This window comes from Sinohyriopsis cumingii, unplaced genomic scaffold (assembly GCF_028554795.1).
Source record: "Sinohyriopsis cumingii isolate HCF-2022 unplaced genomic scaffold, ASM2855479v2 utg000229l, whole genome shotgun sequence".
Classification (NCBI taxonomy): Eukaryota; Metazoa; Mollusca; class Bivalvia; order Unionida; family Unionidae; genus Sinohyriopsis; species Sinohyriopsis cumingii.
This window is the reverse complement of record NW_028315879.1, coordinates 8,194,415-8,219,106: the sequence shown is the minus strand read 5'-3', so window position 1 is coordinate 8,219,106 and position 24,692 is coordinate 8,194,415. Positions and strand designations below refer to the sequence as shown.

Below are 24,692 nucleotides of genomic sequence, written 5' to 3'. Positions count from 1 at the left end.
TAGGGAGTTCTTGTCTCTGTAGCACTTTGCATCCTTTCTTTTTCTTTCACGTTTACTTTGTTCCTTTTGTCTAGATGGTTGTGGTCTTGACGGTGCTGGAGGTTCTTGATCTTTACTTGCGGGTGTAGATGGCGAAGATGGCGGTGTAAGTTCTTTTTCCAAGTCTTTCTGTCTTGATCTCTGTTTCCTCTTCTGTTGTCTCCAATATTTTCTCTGACTTCTTTTATTTCTTTCGGATTTGGTGTCAATTAAGGTAATTTTGCCAGCTGCTTTCTGGTCATGATACCGTTGTCTCATTTTCTGTTTAAATTCTTCATATCTTTCTGGATCTTGTTTTAATCTTTCACGAAACCTCCTTTGTCTTTCTTTTGTTGTCAAAACCATGATATTTTAGGTTTATCTGTGGATAATAAAAAGAAGATATTTTTCAAATGGACATGTCGCCAAATATAGCCTTAAATTCACTTTTTTGTCATGTCTTGTTACAGGAATTAGTCAGATTTTTAACTAATGCACAGACTATTTTATCGTTGTTTTTTTCAATATAAAATCTACCACATTCTTAGATAAATGATGTGCCACTTTACTGCCATACTAAAATAAGCAATATATTTTTGTCCACTTCATCACGAGGACGTTTTGTATGATGCTGTGAGTCTACATGAACCTTGAAGGGCTTTGAATAAATGCAATAAAAACTGGTTTAATTCGCAAACACTTTAAAAATGTTTGTGAGGGTAGTGTATTATTTTGCTGAATGTTTTTATTTCATTGTTGCATGTTTTGTCAATTGCATAACGAATCATGTCCATCAGCTAACGGCATTTGTCAATTGCATAACGGACTATGTCCATTGCATAACGATATTCGGCGTTATATCATGGACTGTTATGCAATGGACATATTCACATGCTTTTCTATTTTTACTCGTCACTACTTAAAGGTCAATGATAATTTTCTGTTAATAACATCTGCACAGGAAATGCAATTATTAGAATAATTTCTTGTTTTCCAAAGATTGCAGCAAATGCTATTTGTATGAGTTACTTACTGGACATGTTTAAAATATATGCCACTAATCGGACTTACCTTATCAATGTTTTCTTTGTAAAATGTCTTTTGTTGTCTCAATCACCCCGCCATTTTAACTTTATGAAAGTAGAGTTAGTGACAAGTAGTACAAGGGGAAATAACACATAAAGGGGGGTAATGCAAAATAAAAAAAATGTGTATGCGTTATGCAATGGACATTTTTTCTGTGACAAAAGTGAAATTGAAAAAAAAAAAAAAATACTATAATATTTGAATGTTAGTGACAAAGAAGTAAAGAAATCATGTTAAAGTTTATAGTTGAGCTATAAAAAGTTAAAAATTGTATGTTTTAAGTAACATAGTTTTATCACAAATATTAAAATTTGTTTTTGTGACATGCAAAAATGTCAATTTTGAGGATATAAATCATGATCACGAGACAATAAGATATGTAGGTGTATAGTTTTTTTGTGTGCTCCTATTTAGAATATGTATTAACATACCTTGTAAACTATTTTTTTAATGCTCTAATTGTGTATCTTGAAAAAAAAATGAGTGTGACATAAATTTCGAGTTTTTTTGAAAATGTCCCATATATGGTTGAGTTGGAAAATAACGTGTCGGCAACGTTGTTAAAACGTTACACATGAACATGATTTTACCTGGTCTTCTGATCTAAAATACATAGTAAATTACAAATGGTATGTATATGCATTGATCCTAACAGTATGGACAAGAAATAATATAATTTTTACAAAGATAATATATAACGTTTTTACAACGTTGTACCAATGTTGTGGTTAACTTCAGATTATCAGGGGGAATAATCATAGCTTCGTAGTTTATTCATTTTTATTTTCAAAACCAATAACTAAAAGAAGGTTGCAACTTTTGTAGGAAAATATTTCACTCGTCAGCTTCTTTGATTACAAAATGACATACTGTCACTGCCTTGACAATAGCTTACGTATCTACGAACCGAAATCTAGCTCATCCTGTACCGACCGAATCACGTTTGTGTCGGAGACCTACCTCCTGTTTCCCGCTATTTTGACCCACCAAAGTATGAACATTAAATAGTTAATGTAAATTCGCATTTTTAGTTGCAGAAAATAACGTTTATTTTTTGGTTGATGTCTGTTTATGCAACCATGCACAGGTAAACTGCTACGAGCGAGGCGATGCTGCAATCACATTTTCAAGCAAAGAAAATCGGAATATCTGCCAACATGTTTAACTCATAAACTGAACTAACTGTTTGACATATTTGTAATTTTTATCCGTCTCGTATTAAGAATTATATTGTTACACTGGTATATTTTTGGAAAGAAAAATACTGAGGGGTATGATAGGTCACCGTCGTAAAATGCCTTCCGTTAGGCTGACATTTCGAATCACGCGCGCTTAGTTCAAGAGCGTAAGATTTGTCGTTCTTGACCAAAATATTTTTTTTATTATATAAAATACCAAGTAATGTAAATTAAAATCAATCACAAGTGAAATTTAAATGAATTTATGTTGAGACATATGTATTCATATGCTGATATACATAGATGTGAAAAAAGAAAATGCATATTAAAGATAATAAAAGTTTGATAATTTAGATATGAATTATAGTTGGTTGTACATAATCTAATACTGGCATACAAATTCCTATTGTTTTAATTAATGCTTGCTGCAATTACTGATTTTAAAAATATTTATCCAAGCCAAATATATGAAGATTACTCTGTAATGCATTTATTAGAGGAGAGACTAAATCCATGACTTGATACTTGTGTTTAGCATTAATTGGAAAGCTGAAGATTAGTAATCTTTTGATATACATATCTTGATTCTACCATCTAATTTACAAACTTCAATATAATTTGCATTGTTAAAATGTGTAGCACAAGAAATGTAATTACCAAACCATGCTACAGTTGGGAATGCGTTATCAAACGTACGTACAAATTTTATCTATTTGTTTTTTTAATATGATGTGTTTAGGAGTACTTTATTCATGCTGTATATATGAGATTAGATGTTTCATTCAAAATGAATACATTTTGTAATATATTGTATCACTTCCTAATATACAATGCTCTTTGTGACCAGTATGCAATTTAGTTTACTTGCCAAAAATCCAGGCTCATTTCTTAGTAATTGTTTCTATTTTACTGCAGACTAATGATTTTTTTTATATATTTAGCTGCATCCAGAAGGACAACACTATTGCCATCCCCATCCACTCTGGAGCAGAGAATAGAACAATTTCTCTCTGCCAGCTCCTCTACAAGTAGTAAGTATTGAGGATGGGAAAAAAATGTACATGAAAATAATGAAACAAGTAATACGGATGTTAACTTGTATATAATCTCTTATTTAATTTGCTACTCTCTAAATATGAGTCAATTATACACTACTCATGAATTTAATTCTAATCTAAGGTAATAGAACTGTTTTGCGTTACAAAATGTTGGGCAATTTGCAGCAGTAAAATAAAAATGTGTTTGCAGCATCTAAAAACATTTGTTTCAATGCACATCAGACTCACTGGTGTGTTGTCACTTCAGTTGATATTAGTCTTGTCATCTTGTAGACATTATAAATGTTAGTCTTCAATACTAAGGCCATATACATTGAGTCAACATCAAAATTTGTTTGGAAATGGACATTGTGAGATATGTAATTAGTTAAATTATAGGTAATAAAACATACTGTACAAGACTTAATTATACATATAAACAATATTTACAATGGAATCTTTTTCACTGATGTGTCCACTCTGTTCATCATTATACTGGGTTATTTTTATTTTCCTTTCTTAGGTACACCATTGTCATCTCTAAGTCTGACGCTAAAACCATATACATCGAATGCAAACTTTACACAGGCACCAGTAGTGAAACAACATGTCCAGGGAGTAAAAAAAAAATACAGGATTCCATTGACAGTAAGTTTTATTTCTTTTCAAATAAATGGTACAAAAAGCATGCATTTCATTTCATAAATATTTTTCATTGTCAAACCCATGTTCACTGTACAAATCTTTACAAGGAGTTAATAGTAATGATTACGGTTACTAGAAACACCGAAATACACATATAGTTTAAATCATTTATTTTAAGAAACTTTGTCAATAGCAATTACAAACAGGGATTTAGTAAAAAGCATGAGCATATTAGAGTACTCTCTCCCCAAATAGCAACAGCAAATATAAACAAAGAATAGGAACTACATAAATATCTGACTTAAATCAATGCATTCAATATTTGTGTTGTCCTCGCGAAGTTTTGTTCAGACAATAATAACAATGATTTTTTTTTCTCGACTGAAGTACCCTTTGAAATAAGTAAGTCAATCAATTCAAAAGAATATAGCATTAATAATGTGTTGATGGACAGAATATATAGATGGATACATAGAGAGATACAGGAAAAGTATGTAATTGTTGCAAACATGTACATTCGTTTCAACGAGAAAAGCGGCACGAATATAATCTTATTTAATTCTTTGAATATCAAGATCAAACTATTTATTTGAAGAATAATAACGACAAACAATATGTCATTCTTCAAGGTATATATTTATCTATCTGTAGAGAGAACATAGATTTGTATTACCTTTGTAAGGCTTGTCCAGCATAATATACATCTCCATTGAAAGAACACGTCGTGCAAAAAAACTCCAAGTAATCGCGAGACCATGATCTCGAGTCTTTTGCACTCATGGAAATACAATCACTGTGGACCCATTGTCGGCAATTTGTCACTGCAAAGCGTTAGTTTTACATTCACTGGAACAAATAACACATGGATATTGATCCATCCTTGTTGCGTATGTTTGTGTATGTGATAATATCAATATTGTATAGCGCTTTTATATCAAAACATTTACTTCTCAGTTATGAAATGTGTGCATAATCAAAGTCAGTCATGATTTCTTTAAGTGCGCAATTAGTGAATAATGACAACGTTGAGCAAAAGGGTGCCTTTTCTTTAATGTGCGCGACATTTGGCTTTAACTTGAGTAAAAAATGGGTTCAAAGGGATGACAGTAAAGTGTGTGCAGTCAATTCGAAAATGAATTAAGCGACTTAAAAGATGAATTAAGCTGACTTTTACTGTCCATTCTGAATTAAGCGACTTACAAAAAAAGATTGTTTTCTTAACTTGAACAAGAAATGAGATCAAAGGGAGAACAATAAATATGTGTGCAGTGCAGTCAATTAGAAAATTAATTAAGCGACTTGAAACAATATGAATTAAGCCGAATTACACCGTCCGTTCCGGAGACTAAATTCGTTCCGGAACGATCAGTTATTATCATACCACCTCCGTTCCGGAACGATCAACCTGTCCAATAAAGTACGACCACTTGATGCGTGCTATAACTAGGAAAAAGTAAATAATTCGTATCAAAATCACATAAATAATATTTCATTTTGCTTTATATTATTATTCACACAAAAACAAACAATACTTTGTGTCTGGAAACCGCTATATACAGAGAGAACATGTAAATACATGTGTATTTCGGTTTTTCAGTGTATTTCGGTGTTTCTATAGTCTGACTCTATATCCCCGTTTGTTTGTACCCCCCAACCGATTTCAAAAATGAGAACGTTTAATGTGATAAAAAGTGCACAGAACTAAGTCAATTGAATCACTGATTTATAATTTCTAACCTGACTGTGACCAGAATGGCACTAATGCTGGCATCTCCTGCACCATTTCTAGTACTAATATTAGTACCCTTACTCCTACCTCAACCACAACAAATCAAGTTGAGGCTACGACATCGTAGCTACACCATTTCATGCTTAACGGACTTTCCATACTAACTGTCGTAACACGGCGCCATATTGCGTAAATTATAGGCTAGTTTATTTCCACCAGACAACATAATGCCGTAGTTCATCATGTTCGGTAACTGCTGAATAATTGCGTAAATTACATAACATTGAGAATTTGTAATTATATCCCTCTGCATATATGAACATAGAAATTAAACCGCCTGTTAAATTCACATGAAAAGCAAATTTGTAGTTGTCATTATTTTCCTTTGCTTGATTCGACACTGTAAATATCGGAAGCAGATGACATATGTATGTACATCTATAGTCGTTATACACCCCTTTGCTGAAATTGGACTTGTTCAGAAACTGGAAATGGATCCGAGCATGTCCGTCTATTACACTGAAAACTTCCGTTAAGCGTGAAACGTGCATAATATGGCGGTGTTAGGGCGTCTCTACTAGTCAGAGTCAGGTTAAAAACTATAAATCAGTGAATGAATTGACTAAGCTCCTTGCACTTTTTATCACATTAAAGGTTTCCATTATTTAAATCAGCAGGGGGTACAAACAAACGGGTTTGTATTATCAGACTATAGTAACCCTAATGATTATGATCTTTCAAAACAGATGCTTATTATGGTAATGTAATGAACATTACCTCCATTTCGAATTTACAATGTAATTACTATGCATCATTTCCTAGATGAGAGGTGTGCTTTATGTATGGTAATAGGTATAATGTGCTTTTCTAGGACACGTCTTTCTGCGTTTAGTAAGTGAATTTTGTTACCTGCATTGTGTATTGGAACACACTGACTCAAGATGTTTTGACACGATGTGATAAACAGATTCGGTATGTATTGTAACCTTGTATGAATATTTTGTGCATATTTTGCATGTTAGTCACAGCAGTTTAATGAAATTACCTTGTATCATGTATAATTCCACCAGGACATTGTCAAATTATTCCATAATTCCAATGTTTTGATGTGCACTTGCCGTCAAAATACGTACTAATCTGCCATTTGCACTCTTTTGGTCAGTGAGCGCTATGGAATCTGATTGGCTATTGGACACATGACCTTTTCCTATAAATAGCACCACATACATGTAATGTAGGGATTCACTGTTATCTTGTCCAGCGTTCCGACAAGACGGAAGTAAAGCATAGGGTGACGTTGTACCCATTTCAGCTATTATGTAATGTCTCAAGCTATGTTGGATAAACATAGTCAAGTTGCAGTGGTTAGTTCTAATGAAATTTGATATGCTTGCTTGACATTACGGGGAATTCCAGAAGTTATTTATTATTCATGAGGTGACATCTGCTACTGTGTTGGTTGATATGATTTCACCTTTTGGTGAATTATCACCGCGATTAACCTATGTAAGTGAAGGCAAGAGATCATTACGATATATATAATCCTGGGAAACCTACAAATTGTTCCCTCAGGAACTGATATATAAGTATATTAACGCTACTAAACCGTCACTCTTCACCTTCATTAGAAGGCGAACTCACGTTGCATCTTCACCTTACGATACTCATCACCTTCAACACCTGAAGGTTAATACTTCACCTTCTTCACCGCCCCGACTTAAGCAACTCTTTCTTGTACTTCCATAACATGAATTCTGTGTGATATAAATCATCACAAATATACTGTTAAAGAGGTGGAGAAGGTGCAATTATATTTGAAGCTCAATTGCACCTTCCTCCACGGGAGTCGATCACCTTTGTCTCCCGGGATTCCCTGGTTTACATAAGTCTGGTATTAAGTCTTAAATGTCTATGTATATGTAACTGTATTGACATTCAATAATTGCATTTACACCGGCTCTTGTACTTAAGGTAATTTACAAATAAATACTTTCGATGTTGATTCTATACGGTCTTGTATTATTCTTTCTAATCAAAAGCAAGACAGGAGGACCCAAAACTATTGTAGCCTGAAACGGCGTTACAGTATCATAAATCTCTTACAGATTTCCAGCTCATTGTACTTATGAAACTGGACACAAGTATTGAGAATCATCAGGAGCAGCTGTCCCTCCTAAGGAAAGTTTTAGTTAATACACAAGGCCCAGACACAGAATATACAGAAGAAATTCTTGCAATGCCATGTGATTCAGTGGAGGAACTAGAGGGCCTTTGCCAGAGGTTGGAGGAGAATCCCGAACTCTCCAAGATGATGGTAATTTGTGGCCTTATTTTATCAAATAAAACTGTTACCATGTTTATAACCTTTATTTTCTGTTGTGAACCTCAATTAGCATCATACAAGTGCTGTAACGCCTTCATAATTATTGGGGTGGGGTGGGGCATGTAGTGGTCAGCTATTAGGTTTTACGGATGTAGGCTTGAACATGTACAGGTGTTTTACTACATATACACTGTTACATATTTTTTGGCTATTTTAATTCAATCTTAGAGTGAACGTCATTTATGAAGTTAAGTGATTTACGGTAGTTAATTTATTTTATAATTGCTGTTAGTACGTTATGTTGCCCAGATGGTGTTAGCAAATTGTTTCAAGTTTGAGCAAACAAATTTGCATGCAAAACCAGGGCAAAAAAGAACTATATTAAAACATATTTTGTCATATTATTATTATTTTATTATTATTATTATTTTCAGATATACTACATGAGCTTCCTTGGCGGGTATTGGTGATAGTGTCTGCAGTATGATGAAAAAAGCTAGGAACAAAAAGACTCTGATCAGAGTATAGCCTAAAGGGACATAAAGGGAAAAAAGCATTTCATGAGCATGTGATATGCCGGGGTTTGACAAGTAAGTATGACATGATTTCAATTGTTTGTTTTTCATGCAACTCGCCAGAGATTTTTAAATAAATGGATATAGTATTACAAGTTTCTACATACACGTAGTGCAATACATGTATATGAAAGAACTTGAGACCACCTTTCAAAGTACGTGTTTTATAAATACTCCATTGATTATTACTGGCATTTAGAACAATGCAGTGCACCCTTTGTTGTGAAACTTATTTTAAAATATTGTGTTACTTTTGCAGAAGCCTGCTTGAAAAATAATGGCAAAGCGAAAGCAAATGAAATTGAGGAGGCCATATCGGAGATGCACCCAACCAACATGGAGGGATAAAATACAATGTTAGCAATTTGACTCTTATTTCATCAATACTGGATTCAATTTTGTCTTTCAAAGCATGGTATTTACAAAGTGGAGGCATTTCTAAATCGAAAACAAAATCAGCATATCATAGTTCCCAGGACTATCAAACCTTGAGTACAGCTAACAATTTACATCCATCTTGTCTGATCTGGCAAGTGCTTCCACTTGGAATTTTTATTCACATGAAATATTTGGACAAAATAAATTCATCTTTGCGTAAAATGATTTCACCATCCACTTGCCTGAAATGACAAGAAAATGCAAAGTTACCTTGTGACTTGGCTTAACACTATTAAGGGAAGCACAAGTGCAGTGAAAAACTTTCATAAAGTTTCATAATGCTAGTTAAATGTGACTTCTGAATATGAAAGCAGTGCTTAGATGATATGTAATTTTGTTTAAGCAAATTATTATTTAATTTGCAGGTGCCAGAGCAGAGGAAGAAACAGATACACTTTAGGGTGGAGAAGACTGATTCTGATTCGTAATCTTAATTAAATCTAGAAAATAAACAAAAAGTGATATTAAAATAGATGTTGTATTATTTCCTTTTTCATTTATGTCTGACCACTCCGGTGGCCTAGTGGTTAGAGCGTCTGCCTCAGAAGCAGGAGGTCATGGGTTCGAACCCTGGCCGAGTCATACCAAAGACTTACAAAAATGGTACTAACAGCTGCCTCACTAGTTGCTCAGCATTAAGAGGTTAGTGTTAGTACTAGTCAGCCTGCTGTCAAGATAATGTGACTGGGTGGGACATCATGCTACATGTCTGTGGCATGATGCCCCAGTGCTAGACGTCACTATAAACTGCCACACTGCAGACATCGTAGCGATATGACTGAAAAATTGTTAAAGCTACATTACAAAAATCCAAATCCAAATCATTTTTGTCTCTTAAAAACAAATGTCTCAACCTTCAGTCTGTAAATTCAGGGGATTCCTTATCAGGCAAAAGCCATGTGATTTACCCATCTACTTTTACTTTACACCTTGTTACTTTAAAAAAAAAAAAAAATTTTTTTATCCCCATTGGGGTAGGTCTTCCCAAACCCCCGCCTACTTTGTCAACTTACCTACATTTAAATCTAATGGATGGCCCTACTGTAATGTCTGTTAGTATAATAACCCAATAAGAGGATTCGATACTATGAACAGAAAGCAACGTTTGCATATAAACTATGTTAGAACACCTGCACTGAAACTGATTGCATACTTCAGAATGAACGTATGTATTTTTATTAAATAAGTATCCTTACTATTTTATCTGAGGCCCCGAGTGGTTTAAAGCGCTCTTCGTTACTGATCACTGCCATTTCACCTCTGTCTGCGGCGGTTCGAGTCTCGGATTCAGACAATGTGGGTATGTGAGAAAGCTTGCCACTAGCTTCTCGTGGGTTGGTGGTTCTTTCCGGGATTTTCCCGGGTTCTTCCTCCATCATTAATAATGGCCGTCATGTATAGCCTATCTTGTGCTGAAAAATGGCGTTAAACCCAACAACAACTATTTTATCGAAGATTCTTTTTCAGTGTATGAACAGATAGTTAAGAATTTCTATATTGCGCAGAGTGCATTTTTATATATGACTTTGAAATAATTTGTGAGAGTTGTCTTGCATCATTGCATGCAGAGTGCGTTTGTAGAATGTTGGAACAATTAGTGTACCCTGGCATATTATCGCTGCTATTATTATTATGGTCAAATAACTGGTGATGTTTGGTTTGTCATAAATGAAAATGGTGCAGAACTGACACCCAATATGGTGACAATGGCAGTCTTGAAATTCCTGCTCTTGCAACCCCTTGATGGATGGTAATGTTGACATTTTTGCAATGTTGGTGGTTTTGACATTCTTGCCAGCAGTAGGGAATGTGTGTTTCAGAAACAAAAGCAGCTTTCATCAGATTTCCATATAGGTTTTGAATGTTGTAGGAAGGTTATTTTACAACGTTACACAACAACGTTGTAGCAATATTCCAACAAGTTCACCAAATCACGTTGCCACAATGTTATATGACTATGTTGCCACAACCTTACTGCAACGTTGCTGCAATGTGGAATTGTTAGCTGGGTGCATCCTTCCCTATTAAACAGCATGCATAAAAACTCTTAGCTGCTGGAAACAATCAGACACTGGCTGAAGATAAGATGTAACTGTTGCTGAGAAGTATGCGTGTGTCTGGTGGGAAAGTATGTGCTAAAACTAAATTCCGTCACAAAAGACTTCACAAAGACTGGTTTCAAATGATCCAAGCATGAAGTAAGAACTGAAACTAGAAAAACACAGGCAGCTCAATCGCTACTCACACTCACCCCAAAAAACACCCAGGAATCAAAATGCAAAATTTGTCATATATATGGTGCAACTTCTTACTATGGTACCTATATAAGCCTTAAGTAAAACATTTTATTTTTTACAGTCATCCATGTTAATCCCATTCATTAATTACCCACATTCATGCCCAAGGATCAAACTTAATGAAATTTATGAGATGGCCAATCTTTTGATTTTTTTATTTGTCTCTAAGTAACCATCTTTAAAAGCTTTTAAAGTATGTTTGCACGGCAGAATTACCTGATTACCTACTAATGTGCTATTGTTGCAACAATAGCAATGATATGGAAGATCAATTATGGAACGCGATGGATATGGTTTGGGCAATATATTTTTTTTTCTTTCCAATTTCAGTCACAAAATGGTTCTTGCTTTCAAATACGTAAGTACTATAACTTTTATTGAGATTTTTTCTGCCTGACTGGAAATAAATTGTTGTTACTTGACATAAAGAAAGTCTTGTTGCCTGAATGGGAAAAAAAATTGTCAGCCAAGTTTTTTTTATAGCTTGCCCAGTCTATCTGGCAATTAATTTTTATGTACAAAGACAAATGATTATAATAATATTGTTTAATTGGATTACTAGTTGGATTTGTTTACATACCTTTTGCATCTTGTATTAGATATTATACAGTTATGCTACCTCTATATACCTATAGAAATGTGTGTGTGTGTGTGTGTGATTTTGGACTTTTATCGTAGCTTTAACAATTTTCCAGTCATATTACTACAAGGTCTGCAGTGTGGCAGTTCATTGTGACGTCTAGCACTTGGGCATCATGACGCAGGCATATAGTATCATGTCCCACCCAGTCATATTGTCATGACACCAAGCCGACCAGTCCTAATACACTGTACTAACTTCCTAATGCTCAGCGCTAGTTCTATTTTGATAAGTGTTTGGTATACCTCGGTCGTGGCTAGAAATCGCCACCACTCCCATCCAAGGCGGACGCTCTTGACACTGGACAGAAATATGAGTTCACTGGAACATTTTAAAAGTCTTTAGTCCTCCGTCTTCAAAGTTCATTCAATTTTGTGGATACATTTGATTATTTTTCACTACAAGCATGTATTCCTCACCTCTCTGACTTATGAACAGCATCAATAAGTATTAAGATACAACCACAATTGATCAATTCTTCGTGGACTGGTAAATCTGTCCCCATAGGAATTTTTTTAATTATTTTTTGGGGATGATAACTAGTATTTGAATAAAATACATTTATGGGGACAATGTTTTCGGTCTAATATATACAGTAGACCAAGAAACATACCACTATAATCTCTGGTTAAAATCAATGGATTGATTTTTTTATCCATTTTTAATATATACCAAAACTTTCACAGTAATGCAGTTTTAACAAAAGGGTCTTTACATTTTTTAAATTTATATTTAAGCAGTATTAAAACGGTCAGTGCCTCCATTTGAAAAAAATAATGAAGATATTATTATTATTATTAGGGAGCACAACGTTGTTTAGTCTGAACTATGGGAATCACTCAAAGGTTTTTAACCGTTGAAAGGTATGGCAAGATACTAATAAGAACAGAGACATCAGTTTCGTTCTATTTTCTAACGTCATAGCTGCGTCACGACGCTGGATGGATTGTTATCTAGTGATTGAGGCGACTTGTTAACACCGTGCAACTGTGACTGATAAAACGCGTTATAACGCTGAAAAACTTAGAACAAGTTAATAATTCTTTTCAGCTAAATGTCGCGTCTTAAACAAGCCTGTAATGTGGACGTAGCCGAACTGTTGCGTCTGTCTATGTATGCACCCACGAGTTTCTTTCAGCTGTACCAAGGCTCAAAAAGTAGACCTAAAACGGCGGGGTCGAAAAGAAGATCGAAGTTGGCGCTGATAGTTTGTTGTTCCTACGTACAAACTCATCATAACACATCAATACAAAATTGGAGAAAACACACCCTGCATGATTTTGTGTGTATATGTGTATTGGGTTTTGAACGTAGCTTTAACAATTTGTTTTCTCAGTCATATCGCTACGATGTTTGCAGTGTGACAGTTTATTGTGATGTCTTCCAGTGAGACATCATGCCTGCCACACACATGTGGCGCCATGTCCCACCCAGTCACATTATCCTGACACTAGGCCGTCCAGTCCTAACACTAGCCTCTAATGCTGAGCACCTAGTGAAGCAACTGCTAGTACCATTTTTATAAGTTTTTTGTATGACTCGGCCGTGGATTGAATCCGTGACCTGATGCATGTGAGGCGGAAGCTCTAGCCACTAGGCCATGGTCCAACGCTTGATTTATGACACGAGCAAACAATGAATTTTAAAAGTCAGTGAATAAAAGTGAATTTAGTAATTAGGATATTTTTAAAAAATTATTAGAATATAAATTAAAAATAAATGCAGAAGCAGCAGATAAGGACTTAAAAACGCATGCTGCAATGCAGCTTACGCTTTACTTATAAAGACAGTAGCTAACAGTAGGGCACTTGATTTTCACATAGGACATGGGCAGATAAACAAACAAAACATAAACTCAAATTTTCTGTCATCATTTCTGGGAGGGGGAGTATTATTTACAGATATTACATTTAGAGTATTTGCACTTCCAGGACATAAATAAAGATCTAAATGAATTAAAGTTCAACTGCTCTCTAACGTGGCTTGGTACCCAATTTCACGAAATGGCAGCTGCATTTCTAAAAGATTTTTTTGCCAAATGTTGAGATTTTTATTCTTTGGACATCTATTTTATTTTATTTTGAATATCTAATATTATATTTATTGTGTTTAAAACTTATTAAATTGTCGAAACATTTGGGGAACATGCTTATTGAGAACTTTGAAAGTCTCTAGAGCCATAACCCGAAGTCTGTGCACCTGCAGAGTTGGCATGTTTGCCATAAGTAAAAGTCTGTGATAGCTGCTTGTAAAGTCATCATACACCAAACTGGGTACGCTCTTGTATTTTGTTTTTCAAGTTTAGTAGTGTTCATGTTGCTGAAGATTTACCTCGTTAAGGGGCAAATTGAAATTGGAGATGATAACTGTCTGTATGATTGTTAGTTTGTTGAGTCTAGTTAGCTTATGACAAATATGTTTCAAGACAGTTGCCTGTAAGCTTTCCTACTGAGATTTTTATCATGTAAATCAAATTGCAGTTGATAGTCAATGTCAATTACAGGGAGTTTCAAAATTGTATGACAGCACCAACTATGTTAACTACAGGTTTTATACTGAATGGCTTTTAACCGCAGCTATAAACGTTTTTGGATTGGTTTGCATTTATTAGCAGCGACAGAGTCAATCTGAATATTCCATTCTAATTCAAGTGTGTTTATCAGCGTTAAAATCGTATGAGGAAAAAGACAAAGTATTCTCCTCTTTATTGTCACATAAAGAGCCATATCTAATAAACTAGATAAAAGCATTAAAAAGAAATGGTCATGGGATCGATCCCTGAGGAACGCCTTTTGAATTTCAGACCAACTACTCAGGACACTATGCAACTTGATTTGCTGCCCCTGATTTGACAGATAGCTCAGTAAGACTCCCATGGAGTCATTTGACAAACCATCAGTCCTTATCTTGCAAATCAGAATATCATGAGGAGGCAGTTGCAACTACATTGTTTTCATCACGTGCCTTCCTTCAGTCTTCGAGCAAGCGTAACAGTGTACTGGCATCCATGACCTTTACGATCAAAGATCGTTCAAGATTGCTAGGCCGGTTAGTATGCGGCGAATTCCAACTTTTCGATAGGCAGTGGACTCTGAACCTACACCCCAAAATAAATGTCCAAATATCAAAAATGGGGTGGCAAGGGTCAGAAGAAACTCGGACTACACTAATACTGGTACATGTAGTTACATTTAAGGTATTAATGCACAGGCTACGTTTATTTGTAAAAATGAGAACAACCCTAGATTACATCCATTCTTAAAGCAGCGGCTTCTTTAAGTAGGCAACATGTAGCGATCAGGATTTGGAAAGGTCCTGCATATAAAATTTTTGGTCACCAATGATAATAAGGTTTTCTCATTTTCCTAGAATGTTGTCAAGCAATTTTACAAGATTATCCGAAAAATGATTTTCATTTATTGATGGGGGCCTATACATGCCATGGATTAACATTTAGAATCCTTTAAATACAGTTCACAAGTAATCTTCTCAAGGTGCTCGGATTCTAGTTCTTTCATCCTGCTTGCAGGGATATCTCATCAAATACATGTCATTATCCCACCACCATCGGCAGTATGATCCTTCCTCTCGAGGTTTTACTCATAGACAAGAAGAAAAGAAAAAAGTTTCGATATAACAAGGAAATCAACAGTGTTATCGTCTATAACCTCACGAATTTCAACAAACTTGTATATTTCACTATTGTTTAGATGAGCAGTACTAAAATTATTGTAGTGTTTCTTCTTGGTATCACGAATACTCATGAACGTATCTTACTTGGTGGGAACTGCATCCGGGATATGGTATGTTGCATCTGACTAAGAAGTCAGACTGGGATCGTATTCTTTACGATTTTGACCTTCCAATTCTACTTGGATAATGGACTAATTATACTGGACAAGTTATTGCATTGCAACAATAGCTGCTGATATAATACTATTTTAATAGAGTTTCATCCTTAGATCCTAAATGGCTTAAACGTTGTAGCGCAGGAGGGAAAGTTTGAAGGGCAACTAAAATATTGATTAATGACCTCATTCTTGAGGATGGCACTTCAAATATGGCTCTTTTGTGTAAATGCAGAGTTTAGTCCATTAATCTCACGTACTTTTGAAGTAACGGTGCTGTACAGAAATTGTTATGGAAAAACCAATGTGAATTAGAGATCTTGACCTTGATGGCATTCTAAATGTGGCACGAAACGGATCTTATGATGATTAATGTAAACTTAATTATCCTTTAACTTCAAATGGCTTTAAAACTACAAAGTGGAAAGAGAATACTAAAATAATGGTCCTTGACATTTCTTTTTGATGATAGGATCTCCAATATGGTATGTAACGCATCCATTTAGGTCGTAAATGTATACAAAAATGTATCAGAGAATTTAAGTAATAGAAACTTAAAAATATTGAATCGTGGTTATGACTTTTAAACACAGCAAACCTTACCCATCATACAATATTGTATGTGACACCTTCTAACTATGACATCAGACGTTCCGGTATCCCATCTGTTCAACGGTCATTGTAGTTCACATTTTGAGTATTTCACTGTGACCATCCTCAGTGTCTTTCGTGATCATAGAACTGTAAAATAATTTTATTCCTCTACATTCTAGTCCTTTTTATTTCTGAGACTACACATCGCTGAAAATGGTGTTAAAAAACTTTTGTTTCATTGCATATTCTGTTTCCCTAACTGCAGGTATAGTCACCCACACCCATTTCCAGTTGTAGGACAACCTGTTGACCTTCACAAAACGAGATACTGAATAAAGTAGGAAACAACACCATCAAACACTGTAGATAGAGGCAAGTCATTAAAACGTCTATGAAATTAAGTAATAAAAACATGTAGCCATAACTATGAACAAATATTTCTCATACTGGTATGGGCTATTTAAATAAATTTAAACATAAACAAAAAGTTTCTATTGGTGCCTTTATAACGGCATTTTCCAGTCTGTTTTTGTGATAGAAAATGTACTTTTTAAGTACTAATACCAAACCGTATTGAATTTAGGTTTGCCCAAATAAATTTGATTTAAGCTCGTTTTAAATACATAAAATAAGATCAGATCAGCTATTAAAACACCACTATTTAAAAGTATAATATCTTAACCTAATGCTGGAAGTAGACCCCCATACCACTATTTATATTTTCTAGTTTTAATTTTTTTTTAAATCATTCTAAGACATGTTCAATCGATATCGCAATAAAAGTTTAATTTTTATACCATTTGTCCCTAGGCAAGGCACCTTACTTGCCCCAGCACAATATAAACTACAAAATAATGTTGTGATACACCTTTCAAAATATACAAGGCTGGCTGCTAGATTGGAATCATTTGCACTCAACACATAGTTGGCTGCATCATGATGACAAAATGGAAGCTAAGAACCTTTCCCAGATCTACCAACCTTAACAAGACCAGTTTCCGGTGAAGAGTAACAAAATATAATGAACTGATTTGTAAAGTTGGAAAACATGCATTAAAACATTTCAGAAGTAAAATTTATGACTCATGCCACAACAGTCAACCTTATTCTCTTTCTAAGATCTACCAACCTTAACAAGACCAGTTTTTGGTAAGGTGTAACTAAATATAATGAACTGAATTTATTTTTAAAGTTAGAAAACATGCATTAAAGCATTTCAGAAGTAAAATTTATGACTAAGGCAACAAAAATCAACATTATTCTCAACTAAAAAATTTGTAAAGTACATCATGGCCTTCATTACCTCCAGTAGTTTCACAAATTGCAGTTCCAAACCCTATGATGCAATTCTTGGATTTTTTCCTATTTCACATAACAGCGATCACATCTAGCAACTTGAGACATACTAAATTCAACACATCCAATAAACACAATTGTTGCTCTTTCTACTTTTCTTCCCCAAGATTCTTAATATTCATTTTTGTTCTTCTGTACTAACTGCTTATTTTCCCTTTTATCAAACTGCATCACTTGTTTTTTGTTATAAATTATATAAGCAACAGCTTTATAAAGGATAATTTTTGCATAAAATATATGTGCAATTTAAAGTTTCAGAGGTACACTTGTTTACCAGACCAACTACACTAAATCTAAAATAAAACCTGGATCCAAACCAAACGATGACAAGCCAGTATCCAGATTTTACTGCAACAATCTAATTTCCTGAATTATTGTTTTTAATCCACAAGTCCCTATTTTAAGGATCATTTTAGTTAAAACCTGCAGTCCACTCATCATAGCTGGCAGATATGTTTTCCTAAGGCCATATTGACTAGCATGGGTGGGTATTAAACCTACAACCCTTGCATTGCTTGTCTAATTTTCTACCATTTTGGCTGCCACAGCCCCTGTTCCAAGGATGAAGTGTCAAAACAATATCAACAACAAAGTCAAGTCATATTCGTTTATTTTCTCAAGATACAAATCCACTTTCATCTGAATTTAATTTTTTCAGCAACTGGGCCTTGACGGTTTTTAAATCTAATTTTCAGTATTTCTGGATACAAAGGCATGTGAACTTGATACAGATACGCAATAAATCACATTTTTCTTTCTTTCTTACGAAAAATTTAGGGTTTTCCAGGATATTAAACTGAAAATCAAATCACGAATGTGCTCACAAGATTAACAGGTCTGTCCATAAAAACTACTCTTTTTCAACACAAAAAGGGGTGGTGGTGGTGGGATGAGATGTAGTAGGAAATAAAATGGTGCTGGGTTAAACTTTCAATTGAACAAGTGCTAGATTGTACTCTTAATGCTTTGTCCTTCCTTTCTTACTTTTTCAAGAAGAAGCACCTCACCAGATTCCGAAAAGTTAATATGGGTGAAATGCAGTTGACAAAAAAGGGGGAAAAACCCACCAACAGAAAGGACTAAAAATATAATGAAATTATTTTTATTAAGCAGGGGTGAAGGGGTACATAATTTGTGGCAAAGAAACAAGTTCTTCATGTGATGAGAGCTCTGAAAGTTTTAATCGAATGAACAATGATCAGTTATCATAATATTTAATTTGCATTACTAATTATCATTATCACCCTCATCAAACTTGCACATGATCATTTTAAAGGCAAACGGAACAGATGCAACATTCACAACATAAAGCAGACGGTATAAAAAGACGAGGGAAAACTATTTCATTACAATTATACTGTGATGGAATCCCCCAACGTCATCTTTTTTTCTTCATAGAAGCATTTATTAATATGAATTACTATATATACAGCATTTCAAACAGGCAAAGTTTTTTTAGTATCTGTTGTGAAGCTGAACCCATGCAAGTATACTTAACATTTATAACATAAATATAACGGAAGCTTGTTGCATATAGCATTATCCCACACACTCTTGTATAATTATCAATTGCATATAGAACAATACTATAGCACCAACCCTGTTGGTTCAGTTTAGAATCAAGGACTGATACATAGTTCCAATTATCTCTAGCAAAACCAGCTGAGGCATGTGAGTTAACTAAATGTCCACATGCTTTTACATTTCATGGAAGTAAAAGTTAATAGGTAATGAATCTATTTGATAAAGTGGCAGAACGTTTGCCCACACAGCGTATATAATCGTTTGGCTTTCCATCAATGGCAATCCATGCATATATTAACCAACAATGTTCACTTGAGATTTCAGCACATAGATCTGTGAAGATTCGAAACAGCAGAACTTGTGACAAGACTATATCTATTAGGTTTATGCATAGTCCCATTAACAAGTATATATATATATATATATATATATATATATATATATATATATATATATATATATATATGGCATTAATCTCTGTGAATTTACAGTTTAATTTCATCCTGCAAAGTTAGTGCTGATGATAAATTAGCAATAAAAAAGCTAAATCATTACACTAATGATTATGAAGCAACCCATAATTATCTACTGAGTAAATGCCAATTTAAATTTGCCAAACATGACTGAAAATTTGTATGAAATCAGTGCCTTGCAGCCAAATGCAATATCGCATGTGCTTTCATTAAGTGAATACGATACAACTGTTGTCACCTCAGGAAAAATCTTACGTTGGTGCTAATGTCACGATTCTTTGGAAATGAAACGTCGGGGTATTCTTGCATCACAAAAAAGTACCAACCTACCAAATATATTTTCTACATAAATGTCAAACATTAATTAAATCAGATACAATTTATACTTGAAGAAACAATTAAACATAACAGATATTTTTTCATTGTAATGCAATCATGAACACAAAATTTCAAGTATACAGGTTCACATAAACAACAATACTAGCTATTAAAGAAAAAATATTTACTTAAACATAGAAAGCATATTCATTCCACATTGAAATAGAAATTTTGGCTACAGCATTGTTCATATTTTTAATTAGATATGACGTTCACATCACCCCTAACTGTTTGCCATTGAATTTCTTGTGAAACAGATCCGACCAATTTTTTCCTCCTGATAAACGCAAAATCTGTTTATGTATATAGTTACCACTATAATTTTAAGCTTTATCAAAACAAATATTCTTTATTCCAAAGATTTATGAATGTTACTGTCAGCTTTGAAAACCAGATTCTGTAAATCTCACTCTTTATAGTAACAGACTAGCATATTTTTATGAATATTTTGCAGCAGAAATTGGAAAGTGATTATATGCCAATTTACTTTATTCAAAGATGATTGTGCATTGAAATTTATGCAGAATTTATGCAAACTTGGACAACTTCTCTTATAATCAGTTACAGCCAATCCAACAGTATCCTGTATATTTACACATTAATATTTACATCAATAGTTTCTACCCTAACAATTCTGTAGCAATTTATGCAAATGATAAGAGGACAAGAAATTGAGTCCAATCTTTGACAAATATATCGTTTTTCATGACAAAGTAGATAGATTAACATTTACCGTTAACTAATAACCTTTGACCTCATCCAAAATATAACGATATGGAGGGCAACAAAAAAAGTCTCATTAGGTTAAGACATCACATATATTTATCCCATAACATAGCATATATTTTGTTGCAGTGTTAAAATATGTTGCAGATCTTCAAGTATAGACAATATAGCATTAAAAAAGATTCATTGACTTGTGGGATAATTCCATTTAACAACATCTATAAGGATGATATAATCCTGCAAAAATCTATTTTTATATATTTCCCAAAAAATCTCTGCAGAAGATAACAATATAAAATCACAGTATTGCAATCCTTCCAGATTATGGGATTTAAATTTCCAAGGAAATTCATGGAATTACAAAGACATAATACACAGGGTTGAGTTCCCTTTAAAGTAAGCCAATACAAATGTACATGGGTATGGATGGACAACACTAAATAAAAAAGTAAAAAAAAGTATTATGTAGTTGCAGTGAAAACAATCTTATGTGTACAATGTACAAATATTTTTAATAAGTTATAATAAATTAAGGAGAAGATGCATACACAAGCAAGCCCATGTACATGGTAAATATATCAGTGCTTGGTACAATAAACATATTTAAATGCTATTCCAACTGACAAGCAAATCCATCATAAATAACTGTAGTTGCAGTCAACACATTTACAATGGACAAGTTCATGCCTCACAAATAACTGTCGTGTCCCCCACTGGTGGACAAGAACATGTCCCAAGTAACTGCTGTAGCAGTTGCTGAGCTTAATAAAATCTTGAAGACTCTTGGAGAACTGACTGAAGCAACAGAATTGTTTTTCTTCTACATGAAACAGTTCCACTTGTTCAAGAATAAAAATGTTCATCCTTTTAACATCTAAGGCTTATCCAAAGTTCTCACTTTTTCAGGAACGTGATCTACTGTATGAATTTCCATGAGGATCCACTGCTTGAATGTTTCAACCTGAAGTCCCGTTTTGACGATAGCTCTAACGTGTCCATTTTCATGGATGAAAGGGGTAACCAAATGAACAGAGTTGCCAATCTGATTGGATGCTTATCAGGAATCCAAGTGTTCATTTTGCAGAAGCAGCCATTCCAGAAGAAAAAGTATATTCATTAAAAGTAACAAACCTATGCATCAGCCTACATATATTTATACAAAGAAACAACACAAGTCCAATAGCAGTAAATGGTCTGTCCATTTCCTCCCATTCCAGAACTCGAATTCTTCGAACATGTGGCCAGAACCAAGACCATCAGCATTGGTCCTCATGAACCATCTGAATCCATCTCATCTGTGTCATTATTCACTTACTTGAAATTTGTCTGGATTTTTGATAGGTATTGTTTTCACATTTGGAAACTAAATTTTATGTACCAGCGTTTCATATTCATGCCAACAAACTCTAGTCCATTCCCATGTCCACACATAAATCTGTTTAAAGTGTATCCCATCAACATTTTGATTTTCCCCAAATTCCATAAATATATTTCCAAATGCAAAATTGGCACTAAAACTTTGTAACAATTCCACAAAATCATGAATGGTTGGCGTGTACAGTATACTGCCAGGATTGGTGGCAAAAGTTGGTACAAGCATAATAAACTATACATGCAATCAGATACTAGTTCAAGACTGTTGCACATATCCATGAATAAAAAATAATGATCAGCAAGCAAATGGGTACTCAAATCCAGTTTGCAGAAAACAAAAACAATTTCAGAAAAGTAACAAAAAATACAGTGTATATATATATATATATATATATATATATATATATATATATATATATATATATATCCATTTTGGTTGATTTCTAGTAACTTTTAATAAATTATGTAGAAAACAAAGCAGGAGTTTTACTGTATTCAATAAAAACTTGTAACATTAATACATTGCTCTGCATATACTGTTATGGCCTAAATGAAACTTAACCTCAGCTTTCTCCATCGTCCTCTGCCTCTCTGAGCCATGTAAAGAACTGAGCAACTTGTTTCATAGCCACACCTTTGCCCTCTTGTTCCCGAGGGTCCTCACTTTTCTTCCATTTATTAAAGGCATCCTCTGAAATAATGTCTTCATCGTACAGTATATCAAACAGCTCCCGCAATACACCTGGAAATCATAACAGTGATTTATTAATTATTTGCCCAAGTAAATGTATAGATACCTTATTCTAGCACACCTGCCTGCGCAACACACTGTCCAATTTGTGCAACATAAGTATGTTCATAAAACCACAGTAATATACTGGAAACAAATGTTCTCTAAGGCCAACAAAATAAATGGGTGTTTCAAGTTGGCCAACCGTCTGTTGTTCACTGCTGACTCTAGCACTTCCCCACCAATGACACCATGGGATTAAAAAACATTTAAAAAAGAAAGAATTCCCTAAATGATTTGTGCGTCTAATTGAGCAGGTTTAGCCCAGTACTTGAAGTGCTTAGTACTTTTTATATAATAACAATGTAATGTTTTGAGAAGAAACAAAATTGCCAAAATAAAAAAATAATTAAGCACAGTGCTTAAAATGCTCACTTCATAGTTTTTACCAATAATTGTAATGTTTTTTAAAAAAAATCCCAAAAATCAAATAATTGAGCCGGTTTAGCCCAGTACATGAAATGCCTAGTACATTATTAATATTAATCATTATTATTCTTATATATATATATATATAGAGAGAGAGAGAGAGAGAGAGAGAGAGAGAGAGAGAGAGAGAGAGAGAGAACTACTGGTCTAAACATGATTTGCGGTATTTTTAAGGTCCTGCTACTATACTATACCAATAAATAAAGCCACAGGTAGTAACATAAATACTGTTAAATATGGTATTAACACCGTGAAGTCTTTGCCTCAATGATGCAGCACATTGTCCAGAATGGTATAACAGTCACATAAATGATGACATATTACATTACAATCTACCTTGCTCATCTGACATGTTATTATCTTTCTAATGTAAAGCAAATATATTGGGTATTTATACAGTCATCTGTTAAATGACAATGGTGTTAATTTTCAAATGGAAATGGTTAGCACCCGATCAGCTAAAGTGTCTCATGACAGGGTTCATACAGAATTCTGAATGATAAATTCAGGACTTTTCCCAAACTTTCAAAGATACAAACATAGATTTCCAAGACCTATTTTCGCTAACATTTTGTATACAAGTAATGTTATATGAGAAAAAAACGAATGCAAAATACAGTACTACAATATTGTTTAATTATGAAATTCAAATTATAATTAATCAAGAGAAAGAAACCAGAAAACTCAACTACATCCGAATCTAACAACCTTGGACAATTTTATTTGTGATTATCGGAAGAAATTAAAATGTTTGGGTTTATTTCAATTTTCAAAGATTTAAAGGACATCAGGGTAATCTGCTCTATTTTACCAAACGTTCAAGGCCTTGAAAATGCTACCGCATTTTTCCCAAACTGTCAAAGACCATCAAAGACTGTAAGAACCCTGCATGAGTTTGAGTGAAGTGGCATGTTTGGGCCCATTTTTATTTACCTGGTGGGTGTTCTAGCTTGTGTACAAGTGTCTGCAGTGCGAAAAGAGCTTGTAGTTCAAAATTTGCCTGGTGATCCAGGTATTTCTGCAGCAGGTTATTTCTTCTTTGTATCTGACTTTTGTCCACCTTCATCAGATTGTTACTGCTTACTGCAGTACAAAGAAATTAGAATTGCATCCCTTTATATACTGATGGTATGAGAAAAAATTAACAGTAAATTAATAGTTTTACCATAATGTAATATCAATTGTTTTGCCCTGGGATGGTCACATGACAATGTATCAAAAAGGACTAATACAG

At 34.0% G+C, this 24,692-nt stretch overlaps 2 protein-coding genes across 6 annotated transcripts in view; both read right to left on the bottom strand.

The window, feature by feature from the left end:
* Positions 1-24,692, bottom strand: part of LOC149774518 (uncharacterized) — a 643,609-nt gene that overhangs the window by 408,665 nt on the left and 210,252 nt on the right. The window lies entirely within an intron of this gene.
* LOC149774522 (eukaryotic translation initiation factor 4 gamma 3-like) overlaps positions 18,851-24,692 on the bottom strand; it is a 61,974-nt gene continuing 56,132 nt past the window's right edge. Inside the window, exons 21-22 of the mRNA XM_089945282.1 lie at positions 24,392-24,541; positions 18,851-22,981 (exon numbers count right to left, since the gene is read on the bottom strand). Of these exons, the coding sequence (XP_089801408.1) occupies positions 22,803-22,981; positions 24,392-24,541 (329 nt within the window). The 3' untranslated portion in view covers positions 18,851-22,802. The remainder of the gene's footprint in view (positions 22,982-24,391; positions 24,542-24,692) is intronic.